The sequence below is a fragment of the Gavia stellata genome, chromosome 21 (genome assembly GCF_030936135.1).
Source record: "Gavia stellata isolate bGavSte3 chromosome 21, bGavSte3.hap2, whole genome shotgun sequence".
Taxonomy (NCBI): domain Eukaryota; kingdom Metazoa; phylum Chordata; class Aves; order Gaviiformes; family Gaviidae; genus Gavia; species Gavia stellata.
The window spans coordinates 10,469,088-10,486,256 of record NC_082614.1 but is presented as its reverse complement, the minus strand read 5'-3'; the positions used below and the strand labels follow the sequence as shown (position 1 = coordinate 10,486,256).

At 36.4% G+C, this 17,169-nt stretch overlaps 1 protein-coding gene across 2 annotated transcripts in view; it reads left to right on the top strand.

Annotated features, from left to right (window-relative positions):
* The first annotated feature begins 4,500 nt into the window (after positions 1 to 4,500).
* The window catches only part of ADGRD1 (adhesion G protein-coupled receptor D1), a 160,138-nt gene continuing 147,469 nt past the window's right edge, over positions 4,501 to 17,169 (top strand). Inside the window, exons 1-5 of one of the 2 annotated variants that reach the window (XM_059827752.1) lie at positions 4,501 to 4,584; positions 4,681 to 4,717; positions 8,767 to 8,850; positions 12,126 to 12,221; positions 15,163 to 15,285. In XM_059827752.1, the coding sequence (XP_059683735.1) occupies positions 4,516 to 4,584; positions 4,681 to 4,717; positions 8,767 to 8,850; positions 12,126 to 12,221; positions 15,163 to 15,285 (409 nt within the window). In that variant the 5' untranslated portion in view covers positions 4,501 to 4,515. The remainder of the gene's footprint in view (positions 4,585 to 4,680; positions 4,718 to 8,766; positions 8,851 to 12,125; positions 12,222 to 15,162; positions 15,286 to 17,169) is intronic. The other variant, XM_059827753.1, reaches the window with a different exon arrangement.

Sequence of the window (17,169 nt, the reverse complement as noted above, 5' to 3'; positions counted from 1 at the left end):
TCAAATATTGGGAGTGCAGTTATCAGCAGGGACAGCTGCTTAACCCTGTCCCTCATTGTATTTCATCCTTGTACAGTAACTAGAGGGAGAGGACTTCATTCACCAGGTCTGGCCTTCCCATTGAGTGTGAGCACTGCAAGAGTTTCTAAATAGAGCAACAACATGATGCTTTGGTAATGAATATATTAAACTTGGTCTGAGAGCTAGACCTTCCTGTTGCTACAACCCTGTGCAAGGCCAACTTCATAGATTTAGGAATGACTTTTTAATCACAAAAGTGATGATTAAATAAAAAACCCAAAACTCTTATTTGTTATGGGCTCACAATTCTACATTGGAATAAGATTGTATAAAGAAAAGGTAATAAACTCTGTTAGAGGTGACCTCTTTATCTGTGAAACTGCTTCTGCTTTAGAGTTCTGTGAGTAAATAGTTTTATACTCATTACAAAAATAACTGCTGGTACAAAGGTGTGTATTGAGAAGGTGGTAAATTTTGCACAAGATCTTTTTCTGGTTCCTTGCAGATGTGCAAATCTAATAAAATTGCACCTATGTACATTTGAATAGTTCCAACAGAGCTGGTAGAGTTGCCCTGGATGTTCCCAGTAGCAAAGGACAGCTGAATTAGTTTACAAAACTGGGGTGTTTTTTTGTGTAAGTGAAGTTAAATAAAATCAGTTCTACAACTACTTACCTTGGATGTCCATGACAAGCCAGAAAAGTTAGCACTAAAATTACAAATTTAAGCAGATGGGTGGTGATGTATCAGCTGTAACCACCTTGTAAATAGTTTATTACTGGCAGAGAAATAGTTTGACCAAGGAGTCATTTTAATCCAGAATGTTTACTGGTGTATTAGTAGAGACTGTGGTATTAGAGAAGTTTTACAAAATCTAGCTGTTAAATTTATTCTTAAAATACTCCTTTCTAAGATGTTTGTTAAAACATTTCAACCCCAGTTATGCACCAGCTCTGTTGTGCGAAGCTAATGATTCCAATGAAAACAAAGGAAGAAAACTATTACAGATTGTCTTCTCCAGTGTAAAGGATTATTTTCTCTGCTTATATTTACATAGTTAGCAATAAAGATTTTTAACTTCAGGTTATTTTTCATTTCATGGTAAATGTCAGCTACAGCATTTGCTAGTTTTCTGTTTCAATATTTCAATTTCTGTTTCAATCATCCTGAATGAACACGAGGTGACCAAGGAAAGCTGAAACTGAAAGTTAATTATTGCATGATAGGTTACACTCACATTGCTGTGACAGTGTTGGAACAGATATCACCAACATATATCAATGATTTGTCTTTCTTTTTTGTTAAACCTTTGTCTCTGAAAGTCTACACCCACCCCCTGAAAAAAAAGGGAGGGGGAAGAGAAACCTGGGGCATATAATTTCCCAGTGCTGTTTGCAAGCCCCTGGTTGTTGCTGCAGTTCATGGGGCTTTCTGCTCTGTTCTGTTTGGGCAACTCATTCTACCTGTCAGCAAATGTCAGAGCTCCAGAGCAGCTCCTCCCTGGTCTTTTCCCTGCTCTCTTAAGTGGGACAGAAAATTTAGAGGCCTTTCATAGCCCTCTTTAGTACTGTAATGTGGGGGTCACACCTTTCTCCTTCCTTGCTCTCCTAGCAGGGCAGCAGGGTGGGAGAGCTGCACTGGGGAGAAACCTTTCCAGTGGGCTTAGCAGGGGCTGCCCAGTTATCCAGCATATGCAGACCTTTGTGCTTTTATTGACATGCAGGTACTTTAAATGAACATAATTTCATCCACAGGTTCTTCAAGAGCAATCCACTGTGATTGATTATTTTCCGAGCATTGGATCAGTTACTCTAGTTTGCATGCAAGATGCCCGGTGCTGCCTCTGGTCTGCAGTGGGAGTAGTGTGATTTTTCAGATCAGGTTTCCAGAGGATCACAGGAATAAATTCAGAATTTGTTTCTGCAAATAATCTCCGATGTCTGCTTGCAATTTGCTGTTTCCACAAAAATTTTTGGCAGTGAACATGTTTGCTTGGATTCTCACAATTGTTTTGGTAAGCATATTCTTTCCCTTGACAGGCCCCTTTTGGCAAATATTTAAAATTCCTGTCTTTCTCTTTTTACATTTCAGCTTTACTCAGGATTTTTAGCTGCAGCTCTCTATTATTTCTAAGGGTGGCTCTACTTGTTAGCATGTGATGCAGAATTCCTAGGGTTTACACAGAATTCCTCCTCTTCCTTCAGGATATAGAGGAGTTAGTGGCTAACAGTAATGAGGGAAGGAATCTAAAAAAACCTAGAAGGAAATAAGCAAAGGTCAGACTGGTTATAACTAAGTGGGAAGCTACATTTTTGTAGGAACTGAGATTTAAAACATTCAAAATTATTTTGTTGTAGGCCCAAAATCACGGTTACAAACTAAATACACATTTTATTTCAATACTGAAATTTTGTAATATTAAACTTTAGTAACATTGAAGCATTCATGCAGCATGAACATCTTAAGGTTTCCAAAATTCATTTTGATCTCTTCAGTCCTTGGACCCTGGAGTCCCACCTACGCACCAGTCGTCGGCAGGGAGCTAGTTACCACCAGAAGCTTTGGAAGTGCAGTATATGTCCGGGGAGCCAGCTGGGGAAATCAGGGCCACAGCTACTACTGAACAGGCTGGGCTTCCTGCTGTATAATCTCTATATAAAGTGTCAGTGGAAAACTGTGTCATCCTAAAAGTTGACTTTAGCGAAGAGTTTGGTGCAGAAGTTGTGATTAAGAAGTAGACAAGTGAGAGAGCTAATATGCTGGAAGGAATAGAGCTAAGAAAAGGAACTGGGCAAATATAGGCTGATACAGGCATCTGAAAAGATGGAGCCAAAAGTCGCAAAATGGATGGGTGGGGAGGGAAGGGTAACTAAAGGTTAGAAGGTAAGTCATAGACAGACAGTGGCACACATGGAAACAGGAGCACGTGATCACTTTTCTATAGATCAGTATCTTGTGTGTCCATTGATTATAGGCAGAGAATGTTTTGCTGCCTGAGTAAGCATCTGGGGATGAAAATAAGATCTAATCTATTGACATAATTCTTGGCAAGAGAAAAGGTAAATAAAATAATTCAAATTTTGCTGAGATGTTAACATGGTCTGATTCAGATTTTTGGTTTCTGATCCCCTTTAAATGGCTCATGTGAGGATAAAAGGGTTGATCTGGAAATGCAGAGGAGAGATGAACAGCTATGGAAAGCTTATCAAATTTTGTTTAAGATATTATTCTTTCAGTTTATTTCACTGAAAATAAAAAATAATTTGGAGGGAACTGAAAATAAAATTTTACCATAGAAGAGCAGAGTAAATGAAGAATATCAACTAGTTCTAGCTGCTATTTTTCTTTTACCTATGAAATGATGGTTAATATTTGTGATATAGTTCAGAGCGTAATTGGGAGGCTCTTATAAAGATACTTAAATATAATTATTTTTTATTAAAAAGAAATTAAAGTGGCAACTATAAAAGTATTTTCCTAGTTCTTTTACTGGTTTTGTTATGCAACTTTGAGCAAATCAGTGAAATGGCTAATGCCTCAGTTTCCCCTTCTTGATGCAGACATAGTAAAATTAATCCCTCAGAGTGCCATGTGATCTAAATCCAGTATTTTTTGAAGGTCAGCTTCTTTAGACAGAAATACAATCTGTTATTTTAGTAAATAGATCTTAGCTTTCCTTCAAAAATTTCTGTCCAAAACCTATTTTATTTGCTTCAGCGTTTGAATTATGAACACTTGTTCTGGCTTTGATTCTCGTTTAAGTGTGCAGATTGCTACCAGCAGTAATCTCCTTTATCTGTTTGCTGAAGCACATTGACTTGTTTCCACTTGTTCCTAGCTGGCTGGTGTTAGGACCCAGAAAAGAGACAGCAGCAACGTGATATAAATAGAGTACCAGAATGGGACAAAGTTTGAGAAGAAAGCATGACATCACTCAGACTTGCTCTCCACCCAAAAAGATCTGGGATGGAGGTGCAAACGTGAGCTGGACAAGCGAGGAGTTAGCAACTCTTTTCAGATCAGTTTCTGAGGAGATAGTGAGAGTTATACACCCTATGTGCTATAAGGAAGTACATTTTCTTGCTAGCAAAACTAAAACTGGCTTCAGATCTCTGACAACGTGAAAGTAATTGAAAGGAAAAGACAACCATAGGAAGAAAGTTGAAAACGAGATCTTTTCTTTTTGGCACAGACTGTAACAGAAATATTTGACTTCTTTCCATGGAACGGTACAACTTTCGGATCTGATGCATATTTCTTTTAATTTTCCTCCAGTCACGGTAATTTATTTATAGTTAAATGAAGAGATCAAAGTGTGAAGCAAGCAAATACTACTCAAAGGGTCTGGAAGGATATTTTGCCATCACTGAAGGAATGGACTTTTTGAACCTGCATGGAAAATGTCCCTTTTAATACAAAAAGTAGCAAGGGAAACTTATGATTGAAAACTTACAGGAATTTGATTTCAGTAGTACTTTTAAGCTTAAATAGACCATGGAGAATTTGTTATCTCTGCTCTGTTGTCATTATTCTTTGCTGATTTTATTTCAGTACAAATATCAGGTAATATTCTGAATATGGTCAGTATTGAGATACATTTGGATTCCTCTTAGCAAGTTTTGCTTCGCTATGTCTCATTATGTAATGTTTTCTGTGCAGGTGTATGGAAACTATTCTCAGCTACCCAAACACCCAGGTAAGGAATGTTCTATTTACATTTTATGACAATGTGCTTAAATGTTTATTTGCTTTTTTGGTTTGTATTTTTCATTTTCTTAGTAGCTCCACAGAAACTGTGATCCTGAATTTGAATGTCAGCTCTGTATCAAAAATGTAATAAAGTCTAAAGTATCAGACTGTCCCAATATTTTTAAATTCGGGAACCTACCTACTAAATATTCTGCATTGAAATGTATTTGGAGAAAAAAGAATTGAATTTGATACACAGAGAAATCCTATATACAGTGTTTGTTTATTACTTTTTTTGAACATCAGTTTCTGAATCAGACCTCTACACAGACTGTTTTCTTTTTTCCTCACTGTCTTAGTGCTAAGCATTTTCAATTCATTGATTTACAGTTAGATATGCCAGCTTGTATGCTTTGCCGTACTTTGGCATGGCTTCAAGTCATCTACCCTCCTCCCAGCTTTCATGCTTATGTTTAAACCAGTTATAGAGCATATTAAGGATCTCTCATCTGTTTTCAATGTAGAAAAAACTTACTCAAAGCTTAATTGGGGTCTGTGTGTGTAACTGCAGAATTCTTCTGTTTTATATAAATAGTTTAACCTCAAGCCTCATGGTGGTGTACAAGTACAATTTTACTGCTTTACCAATTCATGTATTGCTTTTAAGATTTAACCATATGTAATTATTTTCAAAATAAAATACAGAGCGATGTGGAAAAGCCATGTTGTCAGCTATTGCAGTAGCTTCAGCTCGATTAGTTTCTTTTGTTCTATCTTCACTCAGAAACAAAGAAATAGTCTCATTTGCTATAGATGAGGATCTCTGGCTTCTAGCTGATGGAACAATAGGGGGAAAAAAAGCCTCCCGCAATAAGGGGGCAAGTTACACAACATTTATTTTGTAGTACAGTGCATGTGTGAAAGCGTAATTGCAAGCGATGCTTTCTGGATTTGAACTAGGCTGTAAACAAGTCCTGTGATTTTTATTCTAAACACAGAGTAGTTACCTATTGAAAGGATATTGCAAGTATACACTGAATTCAAGGCAACAGATACTTGTTTTCAGAGGTCTTCTCAGGGCTGATAGACTGGGGTAACAGCATGGCTTTATATAGTTCAGAACTGGGAGCTGGGAAAGCCACCAACATGCAGCATGGCTCTAGGCAATCACTTTGCTGTGTATCTATTTCCCTTCCCATTTTTTTCCCCTGTTTTTTTTTCCCCAGTTTTTAAATGCAAGCCCATTAGAATATAGCTTCTCCTTATGAGTTTGTTTTGTTTGCCAAACATGGCAATGCCTTTGTCGTGATGCTGCTACCACTGCTACTACTACTTTTACTAAAATACTTGTGCCATGTTGTGACACAGTTTTTTGGCATCAAATACTTTTCTCCTGGGATTTTTCTTTCCTATTTTCCTCTATTTTTCTGTATTTTGTTTTTCTACCACCTCTTAATTCAATAGTTTTTCTTCCCTGATTCAAAAAGGAGATGTTAATGGGAGCAAGAGATATTTGCGTATAAGCGCACTGTGAAACAGCAGGCATGTTCTGTGCTCTGCAAAATGGAACTGGTAGTTTGATGAAAGTCGGATGGAGGTACATAAGCACAGGTTGCATATGTGGATGCTCTTAATACCATAGAAATTCGTAGCTTTCATTTCTTTTGTAGCATCCAGAATATGTTCTTTGAAGATAGAGCTAAGCACATACCCAGATTTAATTTATGTAAATGCAAAAACCTTGTTCCTATATCCCGTTTCCTCAGTGTGCTTTGCCACGCTCAGCTTAGTTGAGTTTGGGTTGCCTGGAGTTTTCGGATTGGGTTTTGTACGTGCTTATTCTGGGTCGTTACTTTCTTATGTTGGCAGTACTTCTCCTTTTGTTAGCAATTGTGCCTTCCTCAGTATCTTCCAAATATTGAAAGGAAACATATAGCCATAGAATCTCATCCATTTCTCTAAAGGCATCACTGTCTTATCTATTTATACTTATGCTTCCTCTCTGTGGGAAAACCTGTATGACAACTGCGAACATTTCTAGTTAGGTAAGCCAATAACAGATCCTGATCAATTATAAATAATTTGTTAAATATCTTTGGTATAGCTGAGTTTGGAAGCAAGTCTGTGTAGTTCGTGTATCCTCACAAGATGCAGACCTTCTTTTAGTTCTGTGCTCTCAGATCTACAATCGCTTGTTGTGACGTTTAGCAATTTTATCAGCTTTGCACTCTTATTAAAAAAAAATCTTAGGATCTTCTCTGTGTCACAGCTCTGAAACTATACCATGAGGATGGAGGACATCAAACCCGATCTCCACTGTGTGGGCTAGGCAGTTTAAGGATGCAAATAAAATTTTTGCACCTTCATATCCATGATAAAGAAATCCTGTTTGTATCCAGGATGTTAAAATGATAGAATAATTATCAAATAGGCAAGCTGTTTTGATCTCAAGAGTGAAGAATGGTGTGGGACAGACTGTAAAAGTCTAAGGACACTGCTTGTGATTTGTTTCAATTTGCACACTAGGTGTGGGGAGCTTTTATATGGTGTATGACAGTTGAAGTGTTTTTTAAGAAACTTAGCTCTATCAACTTCGCACCTCTTGAAAGACTTCTTGGGAACAAAAAATTATTCTAGGGCAAACTACAGATACGGTGTAATATAAATACTTGCTCTCCCTGTACCTGTCGTCTGTTGTGTTGTTCCCCTCCCCGCCCCCCAAAGAAAAGATTAACTGTAATAGGATGATATGCCATGGTGGTGACCAAAACACAATTCCATTTGCATTCACAGTAAAATTTCTGTCTATCTGTACCAACCTTCTAAAAAGTTCTTAGATATAGGAGATGATAAATTTACTTCAGCACAGATGGTTAAATCAATTATTTTGAGAATAAAGGGTTTCTTGCAGCTAACAAGATAGTAAGAAATTACAGTTCATGTTTTCCTACATTATTAATGCTCTACCCTTAAAATAGAATTGTTATCTTAACACAAAATTTAATTGTTTTGGGCAGCCTGCTTCTGGTCAGGTTGGAGTAATCACATCTAAAATCTGTTCAAACTTATCAATTAGACTGTGCAGATAAATCTGCCAATGGAAACCAGCAGATGTTTTGCTTTTGCCAGCTTGTCCACCTGTTGCTAAGGAGGACGTTTAAGAAAACAACATTCTCATCAGCCACAAGTTGTTCTGGTTTTGGTGTAGTGGAGAAGGTTCTGAAGGAATAGCTAATGCTGTGGAGTGAACTCCCTTCCATTAACATTCTGGAACACCAAATTCCTTCTGTTAAAGTAAGTTCTGCTGTATGACTCTGTTGAGAGTTATCTGAAGACATCAGGAAGGCTTGGCTCTGCAGTAACAACTGTGCAGGCACCTATGCTCTCATCCACATTGCAGCTCCTCCACAAATGAGTACTGCTCCTTACTATGTCTGACTAGTGTCTTTCCATAGAAGACCAAAGGTGAAAAAATGCTTGGATTAATATAACCTGAAGGTGTTGCACTGGTTTTCCAGAGGGTTTTGGAGAGAGGATAAGATTCCTGAGAACTCTCTAGCATCTTCTCCTACTCCATTAAACTGCAGAGAGCTGAGTTACCTATGGAGGAGGCAGGTCCGGAAGTAGTATTCTATAGACATTAAACATTCCCCCGTGCATTCCCTTCTTGGTGCCTTCTACATCCACCATGTGTTTAAAATCTCGGTAGAATCTTGAAATTACTCTTGAATGACTCCTCAGCTGTTACTTTAATGAATGCTGTCTGATACACTTGCAGAGATTTAGTCAGAGATTGTCACACATTTTAAGTGCAATTACAATAAAAATCAGTTGAGTTTTAAAAACAGGTTTTCTGCAGTGGTCAATCAGATATATGGTTTTAATCTACTCTGCCATTTTGATTTATGATCTTGCTTATGTGCTGTACTTGATTTACATAAAATATCTTGTTTTACTTAACCCATTAAACTCCTTTATTGTTCTCTTCTGTGGAGACTTGTTACACTCCTTGTTGGTCCTTACTTTAATAAACTTTTCATATGTGTTTCTTGAAAGGCTTCAAAGTTCTTGCATCAGCTTCCCATTACTGGCCATTGGAAGACGTGGATGGAATTCATGAGTTTCGGGATACGAATGGAGGTAGACAAAGGATTCGTTGACAATGGCAATAACATAAGTATTTGTGGCAGTCTGTAAGTAGAAAGGGAGCAGGAGAAATGAAAGGGGATAGCTTTTGTACAACAGCAGTTGAGATTTTTTTTCAGCTAATGTTTTTGCAGTGCTCCGATGTCCAAATGATATTGTATTTGTGAACTGATTTTTATAGAGTATTCTCAGACGTTTTATGGGCTGTCTATGCATTGTTAAGGTTATAAAGAGAAAAGGTTTATGATCCAAAGAGTCATTGAAATAACATTGTTATTAGCTGGTTTGGTACGTGCATAACATGAACTAATATGTTCAGTGACTGAGATCTTTGGCTATGCCAGCAGTGAAGATGCCTGCTTCTTTTTTTCTTTTTGGAAGGAGTTAAATGCCCAGATTCTTCAGGCACTTCTCAAAATTGCATATAGCATCCATAGAAAGAGAAGTGTAAGCTCTTATCTGATTGCTTTTTACTCATTTTTATCTGCTTTTGGATATTTCCTGAAAAGCAGTATTGCAGCATTAGTTCAAACATTTTTTCCAATGGGCAAAACCAGGAGAGGTTTGGTAAGACAAAACTCTCACTAACATGAAAGAGCCAGTTCTCAGGCCTGCAGGATCCCAGAAGGAATGATATTAAAAGGCAGTCTGGTTGGATTCAGCAGTTTTCTGGTTTCACATCAGGAGCAAAATGGGTGGTGGGGGCTTCCCGTGGGTATGCGGGTGATGTAATTAATGGAGCTTTGACCAAACCACTGTATCCCATTGCAGCATTATGGGCTTGCAGGGCCATTCCTTTCAGATGAAATTTTCAGCTATGCTCTGCCTCCTTCTGAGGCTCAAAGGTCCCTTAGTAATTTTCACATGAACTGTTTTTTTTCCTCTTCTGACATTTTGGCCATTTCCAAGTTGGGCTGATGTATATTCCCTAGTATTTCTCATACTATGGCTGACCACCTTGGCAGTTGAGCTCAACTGTTTTGTACTAGTGCAAGGGGTAGCTGCTGTGTTACTTACTACTGGTGACTGTAATATCTTTACCCAGAAAGATTATTGCAGAAGATTAAATCAGGAGTTAGAGACCTTTACAACATTACATGAAAAATGTTACAGAAGTGCAAAGTTATTGCTATTTATTACACAAAAATGGCAACATCAATTTCTAAGTGGGGAAAAAGATCCATAAGTATCTAAAACCTTTTTATTCCAGAGGTGTTCATGTATTTTAAGTGTAAACTTTGACCCGTCTTTCCACAAAGTTTCTCAAAGGAATGAAATGGGCTCACCAGAAATAAATCTGGGCAATATTCTGCTCCCATTAGAGGCTGATGGCAGCATTCCCATTGACTTCAATAGAATCATAATTTGGCTTACAACAAGTTACCATATGAGTTCTCTAACACTGTGTTAAAGTAATTTTCTGACACTGGACTTCACATAGTTTCAAGAAGAGTAAAGCACTCCATATCTAGCACTTTTTTGGCACTCATGTTACAAAGATGTTGTTTTGAAAGTGATATATACAATATAGCTCTTGGAAAAATGACAATTGATGTTAGATTGTTTTTCAAATTATGCTAAATTACACTATTTCAGCAAAATTCATAAATCTTTTCAGTAGTATCTTGGATGAGATAAAGAAGAATATTTAAAGTTCCTAATTCTACAAACCTTTACTTACAGGAATAGGACTAGCTCACATGAGCAATCTCCTTTGATTCCTATTATGACATTGTTAAATAACTTTATAAATGAGCCAGCTGCATGACTTTGCTGAAAAAAGTTTGGAGGACTTCATCTAACTATTATTTGCAAAGGATGCCAGTAGCCAAAAGTCTTTCTCTGCAGTGCAATTCTGACAATGTGGAATTCTTTCCTTAATGTTGTAGTGGATAGTTCAAATTCTTCTCAGTTGCTTACATTGTGTCTTATACTGATATTATTTCAACTGCCTCCAGCAGAAGTTTTATGTATCTGTCTGATATTTGACTTTGATATAGAAAAAAGGTTTTCTTTGTTGTTGTAATGCAGGTGACATTATGCTTGTTTTTGATACCATTCTGATTACACAACTCTTCTGTTTATTGCCAGAGTCTTTCTTGTTTTTCCACTCATCGTATCATGCAATTATTTTCATTCCGTGTTTCTCCTCTTAAATCCTTGAAGCATCATAATCTGTCCGTCATGTTAATCCATTTTATTTGTTGAAGTCATTGTGTGTGAAGCCAGATTTATATCTCTCAATGCGTTTGTGTAGTGAGAGAGAGTGTCAGCAAATTAATTTTTTTGTTATCTCAGCAGTAGAAGCAATTGAAGAGAAACAATCAACTTAAAATATAGCAAATAAAAAAAGATGTGGCCGTGTTCAGGTTTTTCGTCTGACCCCTTGTTTTCCATGAATTTTTCTCTTGAGGTTTTTGTGTGTGGTGGGTTTTTTTTTAAGAGCATTTGCCTTTCCCTTCTGTGAGCTCAGTTGGTCTAAATCCCTAATCGATGTGTCTATTTACTTTCATGGGCTTTCCATCAAGCTCTATTTGCCTGCCCAGGGTAAATAATTACAGTGTGCAAGATACTTGTAAATTATCAAAATAAGAAAAAAAAGTTAAAGAATAAAATTTTATTATGTTTAGATGGGATTTCTACTTTTCGATTTAGAGTTCCAATTCTCATTTTGGAATTTCTAATTTTTATAATTAAATATCTTAATTTGTATACAGTGAACAGATAAGAGGCAACTGAGGAGAGTTTGGCACTATTTTTACACCTCCTGTCAGGTGTTTATACACATTGATAAGATCCCTGAGCCCTCTCTTCTCCAGGCTGAGCAGTCCCAGCATTCTCAGTCTTTCACTGGACTTGCTTCAGTATGTCCATGTCTTTCTTGTACTGGGGAGCCCAAAACTGGATGTGGGACTTGAATTGCCCATAGCTTTTGCACCAGTATAATGTTTTTTATTATAATTGCAGAGTTCCTTACCAGCATGATTTCAGAGCCCTTCATTTGCAGTTGTATTTTTTATAGCTTTTTTTCTCCTCAGTTACTGTAAGGAAAAAATGATTGTTTTAGTGATACTGTATTTACTTGTATAATTAAAGAATGCAACATTCATGTGCATACAAGTCCTTGGGAGAAGTGGTTGTATGATAATTGTAAAGGCCACTGACCAACATCTGTGACTTGTGCTATGTTGAGAGATATGAACTGGTCAATTCATTACTGATTGTGTTTATTCATTGTTTTGCTTATTTTCTTTTGTTGTTCCACCCAGCTCTAAGAATCCACAACTTCACTGTGCTTCCTTCCCATAACTCTACCTTTGTATATACCAATGACTCTGCCTACTCTAACTTCTCTGCAACTGTAGGTGAGGATTTACATTTTTTTTGTTCTGCATTTGTCAAGCTTGGATGGTTCTTGTAACATTGGATTCAAATTTAACACTGAGTTTTGGTTCAAGTGGTCATGTGGTAAAGGTCTATTTATGCTTACGTTGGCATATATTATTGAAAAAGCACTCCTGCAACGTTACCTGAATTATTCTGAACTACTGGGAGAGGCATGCCCATGCTAAGAAGCTCATGGGAGGATGGGCCACGGCAGTCCTCCAAAACCTAAAATATTTTTATTAAGCTTAAGAAACAGAGACAACATTTCAGAGGAACATATAAGAACAAATAGGGTGACTTTTTTCTTCTTTTTCAAGGTTAAAAGGAAAAAGAAGCCAGCTGTTTTTCACCATTTCATAGTAATTTTTAAAGGACACATTAAGACAGACAAATGCAAGCAAATTTGCAAAGCCTGGAAGTAAGATCTTGTCAGTCATGACAACTTTGATTAACAGGTTGGGTTTTTTAAAAAAAAGGCAGGCAAAAGTCTGAAAAGTCTGCAAATATATGTCCTTTTAATGATTTTTTTTTTGTGCATCAACACACCAGGAGATAAAAGGAAGAACAGAAAATGACAACTCTCCAGGCAGAAACCTGACAGTTTGGAAACTAGTTACATCTACACCAGCATAAGCTTAAAGTAATTTAATTTAAGTCACTAGGATTTATACTTGTGTAGGTGCAATTGAAATATGATCTCTTGTCCACTTTACAACTAGGTATTAACTCAGATGCAGTTGTTGGAAAATCTGACCTAACGAGAAGGCTGGAAATGGTAGAACTGTCATTTGGGCTGCTCAGATACTAGGAGGTTTATATTAGAATAGTAAAACCACTATTTTTTTACTCTCTAACAGTAAAAGTATGCTGGAAAATGTGAACTCTATTAATAATGAACTTCAAATGACCCTAATTCCTTTCAGTCCTCACTTATCTGCTTTATAGACCATTTGCATAGTTCTCACATAATAAGATATATTCAATATGAACATTAAAAACGAGTGACATCAATGGCAAAGGAAATGCTATGGAAACAGAAATGCATTACCTTATGGGATTTATTCTGGCTAGATTAACTTAGAATTCAAGTGACTCAAGAAGAACTTAGAAATGTTTGCTTCACTCCATAATATACACTCAAATTTTTAAAGGAAACTAAATTTTATCTGTCAATTAGAGGCAGAACTTGATGGCTTTTTTCCTCAAAGGAAGGGGAACATACCTGCAAACTGTGATATTTGTGTTGAGATTTGGCATGAATTAAAAAAAAAAAAAACATTTGGACATACATTCACTGAGGGTTACGCCATGCTGTTGCTGTTTCCTTGAGTGGTGTTATCCTACAGATGGGCCAGCGCTGTGACTGCTGTCCTCATGCCTGATGGTTGTCTACAGTTTGGGAATGAGATGCCCTTTTGCCCATGCCCCATTGCATAAAGGGTTGAATCATCTTGAAGCAGTGACAACAGTATTTGTGATTATCCGTCTAGGTAGATGGTCTGTCCCTAGTACTGACTGTGCATCTTTGGCATGATTTGTGCTGTGCTCTGCTGTGCAAAAGGCTTCTGTTAAGTCAGGTAGATATACAGTGATAGATACAGAGAGAAGTCCCTTACATCCCACCCTTCAGGTGTTTTTAGACCATTTGTGTGCCTTCCTCATTTCCCTTATGATCTTGTTAGATGTTCAAATATCAAGCAGCACCTAGCTGCCAATTTCTGCACCTCAAAGCTGGAAAAGACTGTCTTCTCACTGATGGTGTTTCCCTTGGAGCAATTCTTCTCTAACACTTTTTCAGAAGAAATTTTGGAGAAGGGTCTTAAAACCAAGGTCCTGAATCTTCACAATCCTTACAGAAATGCCATCACAAACAATGGTATTAACATGAAATTCCAAATGGAACAATTAGATTCTGTCTGCTCAGAAATAGATGATCTAATATTCTGTGTTCTGTGGAATGCAGATTTTTAACATAGCGGAATTTTTTGATTGTGATTTCCTATTGACTTCATTGCTAAAATTAGTTCCTCTTTTTATCTTGGGACAAATGAGATGAACTTATAATCATCTATCAGCTTGATTCTCAGACCTTCGTGAGGTTTCTTATATATAGTTAACAACTGTCATGGTTTTTTAGTATTAAGAAGGCTCGTGGTTTAGCTAGTAGGAGATGACTCCTACTTTTATTTAGGAGGGAACGCAAGAAAATCACAATCAAATCACAAGACAATTAGTCATTATGCATGTTAGACAAAGAAACAGAGTTTCCAAGTGGCAATGTTGCCATACCAAGTGGCAATGCTGCCATACCAAAGGATGTCTCAGAAGGATATATATTTCTGCCTTTTCAATACAGCTTGTCAAATATATTTAATTGAATTTTTTTTAAATGAAAAGTGGCTTTTAATAACAAAATTTCCCTTTCAAAAAATGAAAAAAACTATTGTTATATTTTTGATTGATGAAAGAATGTCTTCACTAACTCAGCCTAACAGTAAGACAGAAATACCTCTATGATGTGTCTGGTATTCAGATCTCTGGAAAGTATAAGGTTTATTCAGATTACTTTGAAACAGTAATTTTTGGGTGTATGGGTTCTGTCAAGCAGTCTTAGTTAATCAAGAATCTGAGTGATACGAGTATAATTTTTTACAAACTTGAAATGAAAGAGTTATCTGTATGGTTCTTAAAAAAAAAAACACCCACAAAAAAATGCAACAAAACACCAAACCACCAACAAATCCCCACCAAAGTCAAACAAAAACCAGAAAGAAAAATGGCAAAAAAAAAAAACCCCAACAAAAGCAAACCTATAGTTGGGACAAGAAAAACATATGAGGTGTGTGAGGCTGTTAAAATCGTGTTTCCAGGAAGTTTTGAGTTATATAAATGTTAAACTATATTTTGCTTTTCCTTTAGATATTGTAGAAGGAATGGTGAACAAAGGAATTTACGTCACTGAAAAGAAAGGAGTTACGTTTCTCTTCTTTGGAAGCTATCAAAATTCTTGCATTAGTAATCCAGAAGTTTGTGGACCTGAAGGTTAGTAAATTCATTAATTATTATTTGCTTTTCTTTTGCTGTCAAATTATGTAATTCAATAATCATTGTTTCTTTCCTCGTTGGAATGAACTCCTTAAAATTCTAATTCTAGCTTGACACTTTTCTTTATTGACTTTTAAAACAATTGAGTGTTGATTGCTGAAAACTTAGTCTTTTCTAACTGCAATTTAAATTAGAACTAATCACCAGCTGCTCAGATCAATGATCTACAGTATAATTAATTCAAATGAAAACAGAAATAATCTTACAGTGCCCAAAATCTTGCCTGTGGAACCAAGATTAATTCTTATAAGAATGGCAGTCTGACAAACAAAGAAGCTGTCCTACAGGTTTCAAATTTCGGAGACAGTTTTTCAGTGTGGCCTCTTAGCAGGAATGGTGTGTTTTGGTTTTTTTTTTGATAACAAAATTTTTAAGTCTGGTGTCTTGGAATCTGTTTGTCCTCGTAGGTGCTTTAATCTCTTTATTCTGTTTCTCTTCACTTTCTTCTTCTTGGGCTAGGGTCACAAAATGACAGGTGGAATAGGGGGAGACACAGGTTTGACAGTGTGTTTACAGAAGATGATTAAAAATGTATGAGACTGTCAAACCAAACATACAACTAGTTACTAGCATAAAATATTCTCTACAGATTTAGAATTCCATAGAAGTGGAAGGATCAATGGAAAATGGTGTCTTTCTATACATAAACTCCAGCAGTTCCTAAGCTTAAGCAGTATTGTTAACATTGAATTTTCTTGCTTTTATTGATTTAGGCCATTCTTCAAATGGGTAACATTACTTGAAATAGAATTTTTTTTGAGCTGCTATAGCAAAAGCTGTGTATTAACTTTTTAAGTAGGAGAAACTCAGAGAGCAGATGGCACATGGTTATTGCCTGAGAGTATTAGAAAAAGTAATTCAGTATCCTACTGTAGGCATATTTTCTGATACATGCTATATCTTTTCATACTTTTGTCATACCACTGGGAAATAGAAATCATCAGTAAGTCCTATTATTTCTACATCTATAGTATAACATAATAATCAGAATAAATTATTTTTATAGTACCACAGCACTCCCAGTATCTCACAAACAAGAACATTAAAAACATAAAACACTGAAATCTTCAGCAGATAAATGTGAAGAGAAGATATCATATAAACAATAAATACTAAAACACTGCAGCAGATATAAAAAAAGGGAAAAAAGCCAACACTGCTCTGTCTAAAGAGAGTGTCTTTGTTTTTCTCCAAATCAAATAAAACCTGTGGCAATGATAAGATGCAATTTCATTCAAGCTTACTATTGCTTAAACATCCCTTGATGTTTGTTGGTTGCATTTGTGTGAAACTGGTGTTAAGTACACTTAAGCAGGGAATGCTTTCTGAAATGATCTTGGGATCTTCTCAGATGAAATATTACAACCTATGAAACAAAAATCTTAGTGTTTTTTCCTAGCCTAAATTTAATAACACTTCAGAACTGTTATTTTAGCTTGAGAAAACAAATTCTTCTTGTATTTTAAATGTTGAAACATTCTTCCCTGCCCCCCTCCTTAATCAAGTAATTTTTAAACAATGGTTTTCTGTAGGCAGTTTTGGGCTCGTTAAAGTGTCATTTTCAGTCAAAAGAAACACTTGTGAAAAATGCAAGAGAATGTTCTCTTAATCATTAGTTTGAACACAGTAGGAGAAGTTGGATTTAGTCAACATGTGAAGTTGAAATAAAAAAAAATTAAAAAGCAACCCTATGCACAACATAACATTTCATAAAGCTCTGTGTTTATGGTGTGCCTGCCTTTATTTTCTATTTTTAGTTTTGGCATTTCATGAGCCAATTTGCACAGTTTTCTTGTGGCTACAGGATGATCGGTAGCTAAA